Consider the following 17,221-nt stretch of genomic DNA (forward strand, 5'->3'; position numbering starts at 1 on the left):
TGTCAAACATGACGATACACGCCGACCTGGCGACGAAATAAAGTTCTGGACTTCTAGCTCCGACCAGCGATGGCGCAGCGGGATCCTGATCACTGCTGCGTGTCAAACACAACAAGATCGCTATCCAGGATGCTGCAACGTCACGGATCGTTGTCGTTCTCTTTGCAAAGTTGCTGAGTGTGACGGTACCTTAAGAAGGAGTTGTCTAAGTAGTGGACAACCCTTTTAAGGTATGCTAATGAAGGTGATTCTGCAAGAACACAGAGCACAAGTGATAGCGCCTGTTCTTTACACTCTGCCCCTTCCTCAGTAATCAGCGCTGCTACCCCTGGCTGGAAAGCGACTCTCGCACCACGGTCGTCTTGGTCCAGCTCTTTTGTGACTGCATTTTGACGCTGCACCAGAAGTTTCAAGGTGAGTGCTGGATTCATTGTGTATGAGATGACGTAACCCTCGTGACAACGCAATGGGGAGACTTGTATATGCCGGACATCATTTCAAAATTACAACAGCTTTAGTTTTCACCCCCACAGTTAGTCACGTTTGCGGCCTAAACAGGAGGTTTCTGTATCATCAGGCGTAGTGTTCAGAGTGAAAGTCACAAGATTTCAAGAATTATTATTATTTTAATATTAAGTAAAAACACCCAAATTTAACATAAAAACATAATTGAAACATTAGTAGTTTTTGGCTTGTGAAGCATTATTCAGTGAAATGTCTGCTTCACCTTACCGTCCGGAATAAATCACCATGATTCATGCACAACGGTGTTTAGTGACTGGCTTTATAACTAGCAAATCACTAATGGCACTGTTCATCGATTTCGATTTTGCATTTTTTTTGTTTTACTCTTTTTTTTTTTTTTTTTTTTTTTTAAACCAATTTCTATGATATAGCGCACATGGTTCATGAATTTTTTGCAAAACAGACTGCTCTTTATATTTGACCTTTGTTTTTTTTAATGCTTTTTCGGAGCAAAAAGTCCCTAGTATGTTGGTAAAGTTGCACAAATAAACCGGGACTGCAAAAAAAACAAAAAAACACCAGAGGAAGCAAAGGGAGATTGGAATACATTTGTGCAAAAATTTTGAAACTTCTTTTTAAAAAAGGTGGAATTGATGAATAAGCAACACGCATCGAGAAAACAAAATAAAAACAAAACAAAACACATAAAATAGACTATAAAAAAAAAAGGTGCAAAATAAAAGAAGAATATGAAGGAAATGAAAAACAGGTTGAAAACACCTAAAGTGTCCTGCATTTACTAGCCTGTTACAAGTCCATCTCCTCATCTTCTTGCAGATCATCTTCTGCCTGGCCAGCGGGGGGCGCTGTGGTTACACCTGATGCACTATTGTGAGACCTGCACTGCACCCATGCACCCCGAGTATATCCTGTATACCTATCACACAGAGTACAGCAGGCTGCCCTGGAAGGACATGTATCCGGACCAGACGCTGATGGAAGAGTTTTTCAAGGTGAGAACCATTATTATTGTGTATTATTGTATTGTGTATTATTATAGTGTATTATTATTGTGTATTATGTCCTTGTTTTCTCCTTCGCCTCATTGGGGGACACAGACCATGGGTGTATGCTGCTGCCACCAGGAGGCTGACACTAAGTAATACAAAGAAAAAAGTTCTCTCCTCCCCTGCAGTATACACCCTCCTGCTGGCTCCCAGCTAACCAGTTCTTGCTTAGTGTCCGTAGGAGGCACACGGACGGGTCTGCTATTCAGACCCAAAGAACTCTTTTTTACCGTTTTTTACTTTTTACTACGGTCGAATGGGGCGACGGATTCTTTCATGTTCCGATCTCCTCGAACCATCAACAGGCGAGCACGGGAGTTTCACCTCTCCGTATCCTCTCCTGCGACGTGGGAAGCCACTGCCTGAGCTGATTTTAGGGGCGACGGGCCCCTTCAAGGGCACCGATCTCCCCCCTCCCTTATCAGACGAGCACTGGAGTTTCACCTTCAGTATCCTCTTCTGCAGCCAGGCCTATTGCCGGACATTCAGCCCTGTCCACCAGGTTTTACCCTCGGCTGTACAGAGGCACCTTCCAGCGTGGCGTCCGAGCAGCCCCCACTGCATCACCACTGAAAAAGCGGATGATGGAAGGAGGCAGACGGTTTCTCTCCACCCCTCTTCTGCAGGGATGGTGGATGGAGGCTCCCCAACCCTGCACCGTCCTATCTACCCGGGCACAGCTCCTACCTGCAGCATCTGCCACCCCCTCCATATTGGGTAAGTGCTCCGTGAGATTTGGGTTTTCCGGCAGTCAGAGGAGGGCTCCATAGCGACTGGGTCCCCACAGAGCTTCGCGGCACTTTTCCCCTCAGTCTGCGGGTGCGCGCCGGCCAAAGCCATAAATTTAGTCCCCGGCTTCGGCCCTGTTTAGGCCGCATCCCGGGAAGCCCCGCCCACCACTTGCTCCCTTCTAGCGGCTCCGCCCCCCTATTCAGGCGCTTCTCGTTCCAGACGAGATCTCGGCGGCCATCTTCTTCCTCCTCCATTGCGGTCACTATTTCTTCTGGAGGGGCCTGCGGCCGGCGCTATTCAAGACGGGGGACTCAGATCCTGAGTAAGGTGAATCGCCCCAATATCTCCCCCCCCCCCCCACCCCCCCGGCACGCATCCCGGCAGCATTAAGGGACTAGCTTTCCCTGTTTTTTATGTACTTAAGGCTGCAATCTCTGGTGCTCCTGCACACTACAGAATGTATAGTCACATTACCAGCTTTGCTGGTCTTTAAGGCACTTGTTCCAACATTCCTTTCATGACCAGTATTCCTGGTCTTAAAGGCACGTGACCAGCATGCCCTGGTCTTATAGACTCGTGACCAGTATCCCCTGGTCTTAAAGACACGTGTCCAGTATACCCTGGTCTTAAAGGCACATGACCAGTATGCCCTTGTCTTAAAGGCACGTGACCAGTATTTCCTGGTCTTAAAGGCACATGACCAGTATGCCCTGGTCTTAAAGGCACGTGACCAGTATCCCCTGGTCTTAAACGCTATAACCAGTATGCCCTGGTCTTAAAGGCACATGACTAGTACGTCCTGGTTTTTCAAGGCCATGACCAGTATGCCCTGGTCTTAAAGGCACGTGACCAGTATCCCCTGGTCTTAAACGCTATAACCAGTATGCCCTGGTCTTAAAGGCACATGACTAGTACGTCCTGGTTTTTCAAGGCCATGACCAGTATGCCCTGGTCTTAAAGGCACATGACTAGTACGTCCTGGTTTTTCAAGGCCATGACCAGTATGCCCTGGTCTTAAAGGCACGTGACCAGTATCCCCTGGTCTTAAACGCAATAACCAGTATGCCCTGGTCTTAAAGGCACATGACTAGTACGTCCTGGTTTTTCAAGGCCATGACCAGTATGCCCTGGTCTTAAAGGCACGTGACCAGTATCCCCTGGTCTTAAACGCAATAACCAGTATGCCCTGGTCTTAAAGGCACATGACTAGTACGTCCTGGTTTTCAAAGCACATGACCAGTATGCCCTGGTCTTAAAGGCACGTGACCAGTATCCCCTGGTCTTAAACGCAATAACCAGTATGCCCTGGTCTTAAAGGCACATGACTAGTACGTCCTGGTTTTTCAAGGCCATGACCAGTATGCCCTGGTCTTAAAGGCACGTGACCAGTATCCCCTGGTCTTAAACGCAATAACCAGTATGCCCTGGTCTTAAAGGCACATGACTAGTACGTCCTGGTTTTTCAAGGCCATGACCAGTATGCCCTGGTCTTAAAGGCACGTGACCAGTATCCCCTGGTCTTAAACGCAATAACCAGTATGCCCTGGTCTTAAAGGCACATGACTAGTACGTCCTGGTTTTCAAAGCACATGACCAGTATGCCCTGGTCTTAAAGGCACGTGACCAGTATCCCCTGGTCTTAAACGCAATAACCAGTATGCCCTGGTCTTAAAGGCACATGACTAGTATGTCCTGGTTTTCAAGGCACACGACCAGTATGCCCTTGTCTTTAAGGCACGTGACCATTATGCCCTGGACTTAAAGGCTCAGGACCAGTACGCCCTGGTCTTAAATGCAAATGACCAGCATACCCTGGTTTTAAGGGCACATGACCATTATCTCCTGGATTTCAGCATGCCCTGCTTTTAAAGGCACATGAACAGTATGTCATCTTACAAAAGGCACAAGACCAGTATTCCCTGGTCTTAAAGGCTCATGGCCAGTAACCCCTAGCCTTAAAGGCGCATGACCAGTATTTACTGGTCTTAAGGACACATCATCTATCCTAAGCTGGTCACCCTAACTGAGCTCTGGAGCACTCACATGCTCCCTCTCCTACAATGGGAGCCGTCGGCTAGCAGGGGCCGCAAGTATTCTAGAAAAACGTACAGGTTCTAGAAAATGTCCATCAACATTTGACGGTGATGCACTGGAAGACCTCTAAGTAGGATACCATACCTGGTCGGAATTTTATGGGCGACGGGTCCCTTAAAGGGCTCTGATTTCCCCCCACACCTTCAACAGACGAGCACACGGAGTGTCGCCTCCATGTATCTTCTTCTGCATCCAGGTCTATCGCCACAACCTGCCCTGTCCACTCGGAAACCTCAATTCTGGGGATGTGGCGTCCACATTTGTGGCGTCCCAACAAGGAGGTTTCTCTATCGCCTCATTGGGGGACACAGGAACCATGGGTGTATGCTGCTGCCACTAGGAGGCTGACACTATGCAAATAAAAAAAGTTGGCTCCTCCTCTGCAGTGTACACCCCACCGACAGGAAGTAGGATATTCAGTTTAGCTTAGTGTCAGTAGGAGGTGGACACGGGTCTTTCATTAGACCCCTATCTACCTGAGTGTGCGTCGTTCCTTTTCAGGTACCACGGAGGGATACAGGGTGGTCAGTCACACCTGTAGTCCCACAAAGAGACTATGAGTACGGCGTGTACTGCCACCCCGTATCCTCATATGTCTAGTCGGCAGGACCCCAGCCCCTAACACAGAAGCGTGTTGAGGTGATTCAGACCCGGGCCTGCCTCCGTCTCCCACCCACTCGCCCACCAGAGCCTGTCGGTTCGAGGAGACACGGACGTCCCACTATGCTGGATTATCGGACGTCCGATCTTGGATGGGGAGGTACTCTCTCTCTCTCTCCCCCCAGGTACAGAGATAAGAAGATCACAGAAGAAAGAAGAGGGGAAGAAAAAAAAAAAAAATTCCTTTATTTTAATAGTGGGCCCCTTAATTCAGGTTACCTTTGCAGCAGTTTTAGGGCTTTCCTCAACACTTCCCCCGTGCTCCGGTGGTCATGTGATGTAATCTAGGTCCCGGCCTCTTCCAGGCCTAGCTGCAGAGTGGGGCATCGGGGGTCTTTTCCCCTTTAATTTTGCGGGTATTTGGGGCTGCAGGCATTGTTTTGCAGCGTTTTTCAATCCTCCGCGCCGCTCCCCCATCCTCCGGCTTTCACCAGCTCTAATTTAGGTCCCGGCTTCACTCGGGCCTAGCTGCAGGGCTGGCTCCGCCCCTCTTCTTCCTGCTTTTCGGGCGGGCTTTTTTCCCACCTAGCTCTTAGTCAGCTCCTTCCTGCCGGGACTTAGCTCCGCCCCTTCACTTGGCTCCGCCCCCTGGTCCCGCGATTTAGCTCCGCCCCTTTTTCCTGTCTCAGAGCAGGCTTTTCAGCATGTGTCCCTGCAGTGTGCGCTTTTTCACTCCTGGACCTGGACACCCTCTTGTGACTGCCATTTTTCCTATTGATCCAGATTGTACTTGTTTCCTGTGGAGCCTTCTCTTCCTGACACAGCAGCCCTACAGTCTGGAGCTGAATACAGGATGACTGCACCTACTGTGAGTAGCTGCTCTGCAGCCCGACACTCTCCTCGGCTCTCCTATCCCCTAATGTTCTGGCATCAGTTAATGGGTCTGCTCATCATGAACCCACCGCCCAGGAGTTCCTACCCCGGGTGAGACCGAGGCCCCTATCCCTGGGTGGGCTTTCCTTCTGTCTCGGTCTGTGGCGGACCTCACCAGGATGTTTCGTCCCTGGTGTCCGTGCTTGACAGATTGTCCCTCCCAGCCCCCCGCAGTTGCCAGTGGGTCACAGGATTCTCCATCCGGCCTTTTCAACACAGGTCACAAGAGATCCAGACAGGAGCGAAATTCTGTCCTTTTCCCGATCCATCTCGCCCTCCGGTCTGGCACGGTGAGATCCCTCTTCCAGATCCTCCTCTCCCGAGGCAGACGGGCGTCCTCGGTCATGTTTTAAGAGGAAGATTCAGACTTTTTCACTACAGGCCTCTAGCATGAGTGATAAAGTGCAAAGCCTTATTGTTGCAGTCAACCAGACCTTAGGCATCATGGATACCTCTACGGAACCCGCAGAAAAGGCGGTTTTGTTTAGACGGTCAAAACCAACTTCCAAGGTCTTTGCTCCACACACTGAATTTGTTGTGGTACTTGCCAGGGGAAAGGTGAACCATACCAGATGCTTTCAGACAGGGAAGCGTCTCGGCATCCTATATCCCTTCTCCCCTGAGCTCATCGCTAACTGGACTGATTCCTCGGCAGCGGACTCGTCAGTCCCCAGACTGTCCGCCAACATGATCCTTCCACTTTCTAATGCAGCATCTCTCATGGATTCCAAGGATACAATTATAGAATCGCTGGGAAAATCAGCCTTTTGAAGTGGCTGCTTCTGCTTTGTGCCTCGGCCATTGCCTCTACCTGGGTCTCAAGGACCACAGCTAGATGGACCAAACAGCCTTGTAAGGGTACCACGGCTGGACCTCTTCCGGGGGAGCTGGCCGACCTGACGGACCAGATTTCCTATGCAGGGAAATATTTGGTAGCTGTCTCCCTAGATGCGCGTCTTGTGCAGCTCAGGTATCCAGCAATATGGTGACCATCTGGCGGAATATTTGGCTCAAGACATGGCAGGTGGACTTGTTTTCAAAGAAGTCCCTTACCAGCCTCCCTTTCCAGGGGGCCAGTCTTTGACTACATGCTGGAACAAATAATTAAGGATATGGCAGTTCAGCTCCCTTTTTGTCCTTTCGCTGGTTCGCGGCGTCAGAATATTCCTCTGGCTAGCACAGACCGCGGTCTCGCCTGGCTAGAGAAAAGGCTTCCTTCAAGCCTACCCCTTCCTGGCGTTCCCTCAATTCCCATGGTAGGTCCACCAGGCCCAGACCTGGCAGATCTTCCTTGGCATAACTCGTGCTAAGGGCCCAGCGTTCCTCCCAGTTTGGGCGGGCGTCTGTTTTTCTTTTTTGCAGGGACGTTTGGCTTGCCTCGGTCGAGGTCAGGGAGGTGGTATCCTCTGGATACAAGATGGGGTTCGCTTCGCGGCCCCGGAATCGCTTCTTCGAATCCCACCCTCTAAAGGATCCTAATCTGATCCCAGGTTTCTTTGCGCCTAATGCCTTTCTTCTTTGTTCGGAGGTTATCGTTTCCATCTCAGAGTAGGAACGCTTCACAGGTTTCTATTCAAACCTGCTTGTAGTGCCGAAGAAGAACGGCACAGTTCGACCCATCTGGTTCCTAAGTTAGTGAACAAAAGGTTCCGCCTGCGGCATTTCAGGATGGAGTCCCTCTGTTCAGTATTGGCTTGCATGGAACCACAGGAATTCCTGTGCTCCATAGATATCCAAGAAGCCTATCTTGATGTTCTGATTTTCCCAGCACACCTGTGTCTCCTGCGTTTTGTGGCGCAGAAGAGTCATTTCCAGTTCATCGCCCTGCCACTCGGTCTTGCGACCGCACCCAGTGTCTTCATAAAGATCATGGCTACATTTATGGCCATTTTGAGGATCAGGGGCCTAGTGCTCATTCCGTACCTCGAAGACATCATCAAGGCTCCGCCCCTCTCTCAGGCCCAGGAGAGTGACAATCGTCCTCGACTCCCTGTCCCGTTTCTGGTGGCTGGTCAGCAGAACAAAGTCTTGTCTTGTTCCGAGTCAGTGCCTCGTCTTCTAAGGCATGCTGTTCGACACCTGTCAGTCAAGGGTTTTTGTTATTTTTTTCTTCTCAAGGAGAAACGGGCAATTCTCCAGGACGGAGTTCTCTGCAAGGCCCTCGGCTGCCTTCCTTCCGTTCAGCAATGAAGGTCCTGGGACGAATGGTGGCAGCATCGGAAGCGTTCCCTTTTGCGCTGTTCCACTTCAGCAGGCCATCCTTTCTCAGTGGGGCAGGTCTGTGCTGTCTCTGGATCGTCCGATTCGGCCTTCCGTCCGATTCTAATGGTCTCTCAGCTGGTGGCTGTCATCCCCTCTCATTCCCCAGGTCCGGTAGTTCCTTCTCGCCCATGGCAGGTGGTGACGACGGTCGCCAGCCTTCCCGGCTGGGGCGCGGTTTCCCGCAATCCGTCAGTTAAAGGGGCGTTGGTCGGAGCAAGATTCTCCTCTGCCGATCGACATCCTTGAGATAGCGGCCATTCTTCTGTCCCTGAGTCACTGGGAAAAGGTTCTCAGAGGTCTGCCAGTCAGAATCCAGACGTCCAATGCCACGGCTGTGGCATATGTCAAACACCAGGGAGGGAATCAGTCTCTTGGAAATGGCGGAGGTATCCAAGATCCTCTTCTGGGCAGAGGCGACGGTTCCGGCACTATCCGCAGTGCATATTCCCGGCGTTGGTAACTAGGCTGCGGTGTTTTTCTCTGCCACGAGGGCCTTTCGGCAGGAGAGTGGTCCCTGCATCGGGAGGTCTTCCTTCAAATTTGCCTTTGATGGGGATCTCCGGACGCGGATCTCTTGGCGTCGCGACTGCTTAGGAAGGTTCCACCGTTTGTTTCCAGGTCCGCGATCCTCTTGTAGTGGAGACCGATGCTTTGGCCATTCCTGGGTCGCATTTTGTATTTCCCTATCTGTTTCCTCCCCTTCCCTTCTTCCCAGGCTGTTGAAGATCATTGCGGAGGGGGTGCCGGTCTTTCTGATCGCACCAGATTGGCCCAGAAGGTTCTGGTTCGCTGAGATCGTCAATCTCCTCACGGACTTCCACTGGAGGCCCCAGACAGGCCAGATCTTCTGTCCCAAGGACCGATCTGCCACCAGAGATCTTGGTTGCTCAATTTAACATCTTGGCTGTTGAATCCTTCCATTTGGCCTTTTCTCAAGGCGGGACTTGATGCTGGCCTTGCCCTTAGTCCTCTAAAGGGTCAGGTAGCAACGCTTTCCATTCTCTTTCTGAAGTCCCATTTCAGAAGTCCTTGACTTCCCGTTCTCAGGTCAGATATTTAGATCTGAGAGACCTCGGTGGTTGATGCCCCTTAATGGCTAACTGAAAAGATTTTAGTAAATTGCAAACCTTCGAGACTTCTCAGGCATCATCAGGCATAGACTAATTCAATTCCAAATATTTGTCTATCACGGTACAAGGATATATATCAGTCCCGTTCTCAGGTCAGAACTTTTCTTCAAGGAGTGGTGCTTGCAGCTCTCTTGTACTGGACTCTCGTGGATCCCAAGGACCTTAATCTTGTTCTGGAGGCTCAGTGGGGTTCTCCCCCCCCCCCCCCTTGAACCTCCCCATGAGGCCTCACTGTCTGTTCTGTCCTGCAAGGTGTCGTTTCTGGTGGCCATCACCTCCATTAGGCGCGTCTCGGAGTTGGTGGCTCTCTCCTGTCGCCCCATTTCTTGGTTCTTCACCAAGATAAGGTAGTTTTACGGCCATCGTCGCCTTTTCTTCCCAGGATGGTGTCCTCCTTGTTACTTCAATAAGATTGTCCTTCCCACCTTTTTGTTCTGCTCCGACCTATTCTCTGGAGTGTTCGCTGAACAGGCCAGACCTGGTCAGGGCGGTGAGGATCTATTTGTCTAGGACCACCTTCTTTAGGAAGACGGACCGTCTATTTGTCATTCCAGACGGTGCGCCAAGAAGCCTGCCAGCCTCCAAGGTTATGATTGTTCTCTGGATCAGACCTGCTATTCTGGAGGCTTACCGGGTCAGGAACAGAGTGACTCCTCCTGGGATTAAGACTCACTCTGCCCCGGGCAGTGGGCGCCTCCTGGGCGGTATACCATGGGGCATCCGCCCATACAACTTTACAAGGCAACCTGGTGTTCCATTCACTCATTTGCCAAATGTTATAAGCTCCATACCTACGCTTCGGCAGTTGCCAGCCTAGGCGGAAGGATCTTGCAGGCAGCAGTGGTAAGTTCTCCGACCTGAATGGAGTTTTTTTCTGCTGTTCCCACCCCAGGGACTGCTTTGGGACATCCCATGGTTCCTGTGTCCCCCAATGAGGCGATAGAGAAAACAGGATTTTTGGTTGCTTACCGTAAAATCTGTTTCTCGGAGCCTTCATTGGGGGACACAGCACCCTCCCAAGTTGAACAGCTCTGTTTTATTGTGTTATATTGTCACAGTTTGACTTTCTATCTTTAACATGTTGCTTCTCCTACTGCTTTCTCACTAACTGAATATCCTACTTCCTGTCGGTGGGGTGTACACTGCAGAGGAGGAGCCAACTTTTTTTATTTGCATAGTGTCAGCCTCCTAGTGGCAGCAGCATACACCCATGGTTCCTGTGTCCCCCAATGAAGGCTCCGAGAAACAGATTTTACGGTAAGCAACCAAAAATCCTGGTTTTCCCCCCTTTGTATCAGATGCAAGAAAGTGGACGATTCCTCTCCACTTCCCTGTTAAGAAGATGGTGGATCGACGTTTTTCCTTACTTTCTTCTCTGCACGACGATGGCAGAGGCCTGCTGGTTACAGTCCCGCATTCTGTCACTTGGCAGACTCGCCGGGCAGAATTTCTTGCGGTATTCCTACCAGTATCCTGGCCGGTGTATCATCAATTAAGATTCCACAGACGGTCGGATAGCAAATCTAGTTCGTTCCGTCTTGTGGTTTCGGGTTCAGCGCTCTACCCTTCCTTAGCCGCCACATGGGTTGACGAAAGGGAGAGAATGAAAGTCTCCGGGTCCCAGACCTTATCTACTTCGTTCCACAGTATAGCTGGCCAATCAAATCTTCTGAGCGGGAGACTAGCAAGGGATCGTATCTCTTCTTCAGGCTCAACCAGCAGTGGAAGCATTGGCCAGGACAGTCTAGATCTAAGGGATCTTGGTTCCAAAATGGAGGGAATGAAAAGTATCTCCATTCCTGGACCCCAAACTTCTAACAACCTTTGACAGGGCCCTTCTTTTTTCGGATGGAGTTCCTCCGCTCAGCCACTACTTCAACAGAGAAACGTGGTTGTTTTCTGGCATCCATCGTCATTCGGGATTCTTACCCTCACATACCTATTTCTCCTCTCTACTATAATCTCTTCGCCTTTCCATTCGCGAACAGTATTTTCACGACCTGGCCCTTTGTCATGTTCTTCTTGCACCTTAGAAGCATGGTCGTCCTGCCCTATTTGGTCGACTTTGTAGCCGCTCTCCTAGGACTATGCTGAGTCGTCCATATCACTTGCAATTACCTCTCTATTGGGCTAGCAGCTAAACTTAGACAAGTTTTTTTCCCTCATTCTCAGCCCAGCAGATCCTCTTTGAGGATGATCCTGCCCAAGAAGGATGGTTATTCTCTCTCGGGTCTAGGTCGTGGCCCTTCTACAGGGAGCTTGCGCACTCGATCTCTCATTCCCTCGGTTCTTTCAATTCGCTAGGAGGGTTCTGAGGGAAAGGACGTCTACGGAAGCAGTTTTCTTCGCTGCGCTCGTTTTCTGCAAGTCAATCAGGCTCTCAAAGGGTAGTCTCTGAGCTCCTTTCTCTTCCAGAGCCTTCTCCTGGCCCAAGGGCTATTGGGAGATACCATTGCCAGTTTTCTTCTCCCGATCATCTCTCTGTAGATCCGAACGGTACGGCTATTCCTTCAGCAGGCCCTCTGCCTTCTGGCGGGTCTTCAGTTGGATAATGCCTCGGCTGTGCCCCAAGTTAGCCATCTAGCAAGTACCCTCAGTCAAGCGCCATGGCTAAGGTACCTCGCACTCTCTGATGGGCCTCGTTCTATCTTTGGTGATCTCAACAGTACATTCCCTGGAGTAGAACACTGGGCGGCAGACATATTCAGCCGTCCGGGTTTTTCCTCAAGTGAGTGGGAACTTCACTCGGAAATCTTCCATCGGACCTGCCTTCACTGGAGTACTCCAGAGGTAGTTCGGATGGCGTCCAAGCTGAACGCCAATGTACTCCAGTTCATGGTTTGGCCTCGCGATCCAAGACCATTGCAGTGCATGATCTATTCTTCCATGGTACCAATTTCCATAACCCCTCTTCCACTACGTCTGAAACCTTTTCGGAAGCGGGTAGGGCCCCAGTGATCCCGGGAGACCCACACTGACCATGTCAGGTTTTTTTTTTTTTTTTTTCTCGCTTGCGGTACTAGTATTTTTCCGGCTTATTGTCTCAAGCTGGAAATATGGTCTTTCTTGCAGGCCTCAACCTGTAGTTCTTCCCTACCGCGTACCGTTAAATCCGTGGGACCTTAATGGTCCTGGGCATCTTACAGTGGACTCCTTTTCTGATCCGGATAGACTTTTCTATCAGGGAGGGTCTCTCCCCTTCTTTCTCTGCGCCTCCTGATGAGTCTTCAGATCTCGACGCTCTGTTCTTTATCTTTTTTCCTTATTACCTTCAAGGCAAGGTTGCCCTCTAGCCATCCCCTTCCCTCGTTGCCAAGGGGTATTATATTTCCACTGTTGCAGGGGCATCGTCCTCTCATCTCCTTTGGCTCTAGTCCACAAAGCGGAATGGGTTCTCCATAATCTGGAAGAAGCGAGTGCTCCGAGTGGGTACGTATCGAGGACGACGTCCTTCCAAAGGTTGGAGATTTTACTCGGGTTTTTCGATGGTAAGTAGGCTTCCCGACGGTCGCAGGAAGGGTTTAGCCGTTTTTCTTCGGCCACGTTAGCCTGGTGGATTCTTTTCTCCATCCAGGAGTCCTTTCGCGCTAGATGCCAGCCTATCTCCCTGTCTGAGGGCTCTAGGCGCCAGACGTCGGCAAGCACGACCGCAGGCTTGCGAATTCCTCCAGGCCGCATGCATTCTTGAAGCACTATAATTCACTCACTTCCACAGATGTGAGTCTGGGCAGGTGGACTTTGCAGGCTGCGGTGGCGCACTTGTAAGTAGCGGCTACACGGCCTGAAGTGATGTTGTCCCCACCCAGGGACTGCTTTGGGACGTCCCATGGTCTGTGTCCCCCAATGAGGCGAAGGAGAAATAGGGATTTTTGTGTACTCACCGTAAAATCCTTTTCTCCGAGCCATTCATTGGGGGACACAGCTCCCACCCTGTTATTAGCTTATGCTTTGTTTTTATCTTTTGATATGTTATACTCTTATATATAATGTGACATGCTTTACGCTTATATGTCGTTATTGATCTCTTACTGCTTTTGCACCGAACTGGTTAGCTGGAAGCCAGCAGGAGGGTGTATACTGCAGGGGAGGAGCTAACTTTTTCTTTGTATTACTTAGTGTCAGCCTCCTGGTGGCAGCAGCATACACCCATGGTCTGTGTCCCCCAATGAATGGCTCGGAGAAAAGGATTTTCTCTATCGCCTTTCATTGGGGGACACAGAAACCATGGGGTGTATGCTGCTGCCACTAGGAGGCTGACACTATGCAAACAAAAAAGTTAGCTCCTCCTCTGCAGTGTACACCCTACCGACAGGAAGTAGGATATTCAGTTTAGCTTAGTGTCAGTAGGAGGTGGACACGGGTCTTTCATTAGACCCTTATCTACCTCAATGTGCGTCGTTTCTTTTCAGATTTTTCCGGAGGGATACAGGGTGAGCAGTCACACCTGTAGTCCCACTATGCGGACTATGAGTACGGCGTGTACTGCCACCCCGTATCCTCATAGATCCCTGTCCAGGACCAAGATCCTAGCACACCAGCGTGCTCAGAAGTCCGGTCCTGGCTCCGTCCCCCACCCACTCGCCCACCAGAGCCTGTCGGTTGGAGGAGACGAGGACGTCCATCACAGCTCCGTGGACGCCTGATACCTTCAGGTTAGTAACTGCGTGGGATGTTTAGGTGAGTATTTCCCCTAAATTCCCCTATCTTCTATGGCGGCGCTGATTTTATTTTAAAAGGGATCCTAGGGGCACCAAGACGAGCAGTGGCTCTGCACTACGGGCTATCCCCTTCATCGGGGCCGCAGTGCCCTCCCTGCGGCCGCACTGCGCAGCGGCCGCAATGTCACTTTTCTGGCGACGCCGGCACCGCTCCCCCCTGCGGCCGCCCTGCGGGCTTCAGCGCCGCGATCCCCTTGCCGGCGGCGCCGGCCTCTAATTTAGGTCCCGGCTTCTGCCGGGGCCTACTTCGGCGACGCGTCCCGTTCTCCCTGCGGCTCTGGCAGGCTGCCGCGCTGCTCTGCGGCGCACTGTTCTGGGGCCGCGGTTTCTTTTCCAGCGGCGCCGGCCTCTCCTTTAGGTCCCGGCTTCAGCCGGGGCCTACTTCGGCGCCGCGTCCCGTCCCTGCGGTCCTGGCAGGCTGCCGCGCTGCTCTGCGGTGCACTGTTCCGGGGCCGCGGTCTCTTTTCCAGCGGCACCGGCCTCTAATTTAGGTCCCGGCTCCCGCCGGGGCCTACTTCCGGTACCGCGCTCCTTCACTTCCGCTTTCTTCGGGCAGGCTTTCTCCCGCCCGACAAACTGTGCCCTGCAATCTCCGCCCACCGGCGCCATGTGGGCTGTCTCCGCCCCTTCCCCCACATCGCTGCTGAGCCAGGGCAGGAGATTCCAACGTGCCCTCATTTTCTCCTGGGGGCACAGCACATCATCTGCGCGGATCACACCAGAGGCTGCAGGGCAGCAGCTCCATCTTTCTGTTCCACTGCTGTTCTTCAGGCCTGCAGTAAGTTCCGGACAAGAGTGCCCCAGATGTGTCTACCTGTTCTCCTAGGGGCTATCGTTCCTGAGGAGCATCTTCCAAGCCGTGCAGCCTTCCATCTGGACACCGCAGCGCCTGCCGTGAGTACCTCTGCACCGCAGTTTGACTCAAACCCCTAATCTTCTGACATTTCCCTTAGGAGCCCGTTCGGTCTAATTTTAAGGGAGGTCGCTCCCGGCCTCCTACCTTTTCCTGTGTCTTAGTGAAACACTTTCAGGGTTCGCCTTGTAACCACAAGCTCCCTTCAGGCAGGCCTTCAGCAACCCACATTTTGTTCCCGCTGCTCCACCTCAGAGCGAAGTCCCCACCCCAGGCTGGGCCTCCCCTCTGTCTCTATCAGTAGCGGATCTCACACGGGTGTCCCAGACCCTTGTGTCCGTGCACGATCGGTTGCCCCTGCAGCCTTCCGTAGTAGCCAGCGGGTCGCAGGAAGCTCTGTCCGAGTCTTCCAATACAGGCCGCGAAAGATTCAGACGGGAACGCCAGTTCTCGGTCCATCTCGCCCCACGGTCTTTCTCTGTGGTCGAGTTTCCCCTTATCCTCCCCCCCGGAGTCAGGCGAGGCTCTTTCTGATGTGCCTTCGGAGGATAATTTGGGGCCGGAGTCGAACCATATCTTATCATGAGGGATATGGTTCTAAGCCTCATTGGAGCGTCCAATCTGACCTGTGGCAACAAAGATTCCTCTACGAAACCCGCAGATCAGGCGGTTTCGTTTAGACGGTCTAAACTACCTCCCAAGGGATTCGCTCCTCATCCTGAATCGAGGAGCTTCTGGCCAGAGAAAGAGCGAATTCGACCAGACGTTCTCAAAGAGGAAAGCGTCTTGGAGTCTCATAACTCTTTCCTCCGGATCTCATGGCCAACTGGAATGAGAGGTGATGGAGAACGACCTCTCCCCCTGTGTATCCGCCGGCTGCTAGACTTGCCACCAACACAGTCCTCACGCTGTCCGGTGGGGCGACTCTGACAGGTTCCATCGATAGGATCATGGAATCCTTTGTGAATTCGGCTCTCGAACCTGCCGCATCATCCCTATGCCCGCTTGCACTTGGGTTTCGAAGTCGGTATCCGAAGGGGCTAAAACAACTCCGTTGGGGCATTCAAGCCGGAGCTCCACCAGACTGGCTGGCGGAAGTTACCACCCAGATTACTCATGCCGGGGAATAATGTGTTCTCTGGACGTCGCGTCTTCTGCCGCTCAGACACCCGGTAATGTTGTTGCCAGCCGTCGTTCTGTTTGGCTCAAGAGTCATCAAAGAAGTCCCTTACGAGCCTGGCTTTTTCAAGGATCACGTCCTTTCGGTTCCAAGCTGGACCAAATTATTAAGGACGCCACTGGCGGCACCAGTTTTCTTAGGCGGCAACTTCGGTCCTTTTCGGCCTTTTTTGCGTCGTTTCGCAGCATCAGATTCCTTTTCGCAACAGAGGCCACAGGCACGTTAAGAAAAGAAGGTATTCTTCGACTCACTCCTTCCTGGCGTTCCCGCTACTCCTAAGGTGGATTCTCCAGGTCCAGGACTGGAAGTTCCACCTAGGCATGACCCACGACTAGACTCTAGCCCGTTTCTCCTGTTCCTCAGGGACGTCTGGGTCTCCTCAGTAGAGGACGCATGGGCCAGGGCACTTGTATCCTCTAGATACAAAATCTTCATTTCACGGCCCTGGGATCGTTTTCTTCGAATCCCAACCTCCAAGAGACCCCGCTCTAGTCCCGGGTTTCTTTACAGCCATTGTTTCCCTCCTTAGATCCGGGGTAATTGTTCCCGTCCCAGAACAGGAACGGTTCAACGGTTCACAGGCTTCTCTTCGAATCAGAGGATGACAAGATTCGTCCCAGTCCGGATCTCAATTTGCTGAACAGGAGGTTTCGTCGGAGACACTTCAGGATGATATTCCCTCGTTCAGTAATCGCTTCCATGGAGGCTCAGGAATTTCGGTTTCAGGCTCCCGAAAGTCTATCCATCTTCCCGACACTCTAGCCGTTGCGGGTGGCTCGTCAACAGGAAGAAGTTCCGTCTTGTTCAGCGCCTCGTATCTCCGGGCATGTTCTTCGACACTTGTCGGACCAGAGTCTTCCTTCCCGAAGACAGGATATCCCTCCTTTGTCAGGAAGTTTGCTTGCTCCAGAGTTTTCGGTTCCCCTCCTTTCCGATGGGCCTTAAAGGTCCTAAGGAGGTTGGTTGCAACATCGGGAGCAATTTTCCCTTCGCCCGTTTCATTCAAGACTTCTTCAGCAGGCTATTCTATCACAGGGGGACAGGTCTGTCTTCTCCCTGCATCGTCCGATCCGGCTTTCCCCCGGGTCAAGCGGTTCCTCGACTGGTGGCCGAGGTCACTTCTCTTATCCCAGAGTAGATCCTTCACAGCATATCTTTCCTTTCAGTTCCCTGGCAGGTGGTGACGA

General features: G+C 51.8%; 1 protein-coding gene across 1 annotated transcript in view; it reads left to right on the forward strand.

The window, feature by feature from the left end:
- EPG5 (ectopic P-granules 5 autophagy tethering factor) overlaps window positions 1-17,221 on the forward strand; it is a 143,464-nt gene that overhangs the window by 101,142 nt on the left and 25,101 nt on the right. The window contains exons 35-36 of the mRNA XM_069747033.1: window positions 311-414; window positions 1,303-1,478. Coding sequence (XP_069603134.1) covers window positions 311-414; window positions 1,303-1,478 — 280 coding nt within the window. The remainder of the gene's footprint in view (window positions 1-310; window positions 415-1,302; window positions 1,479-17,221) is intronic.

The sequence above is a fragment of the Ranitomeya imitator genome, chromosome 1 (assembly GCF_032444005.1).
Source record: "Ranitomeya imitator isolate aRanImi1 chromosome 1, aRanImi1.pri, whole genome shotgun sequence".
Taxonomy (NCBI): Eukaryota; Metazoa; Chordata; class Amphibia; order Anura; family Dendrobatidae; genus Ranitomeya; species Ranitomeya imitator.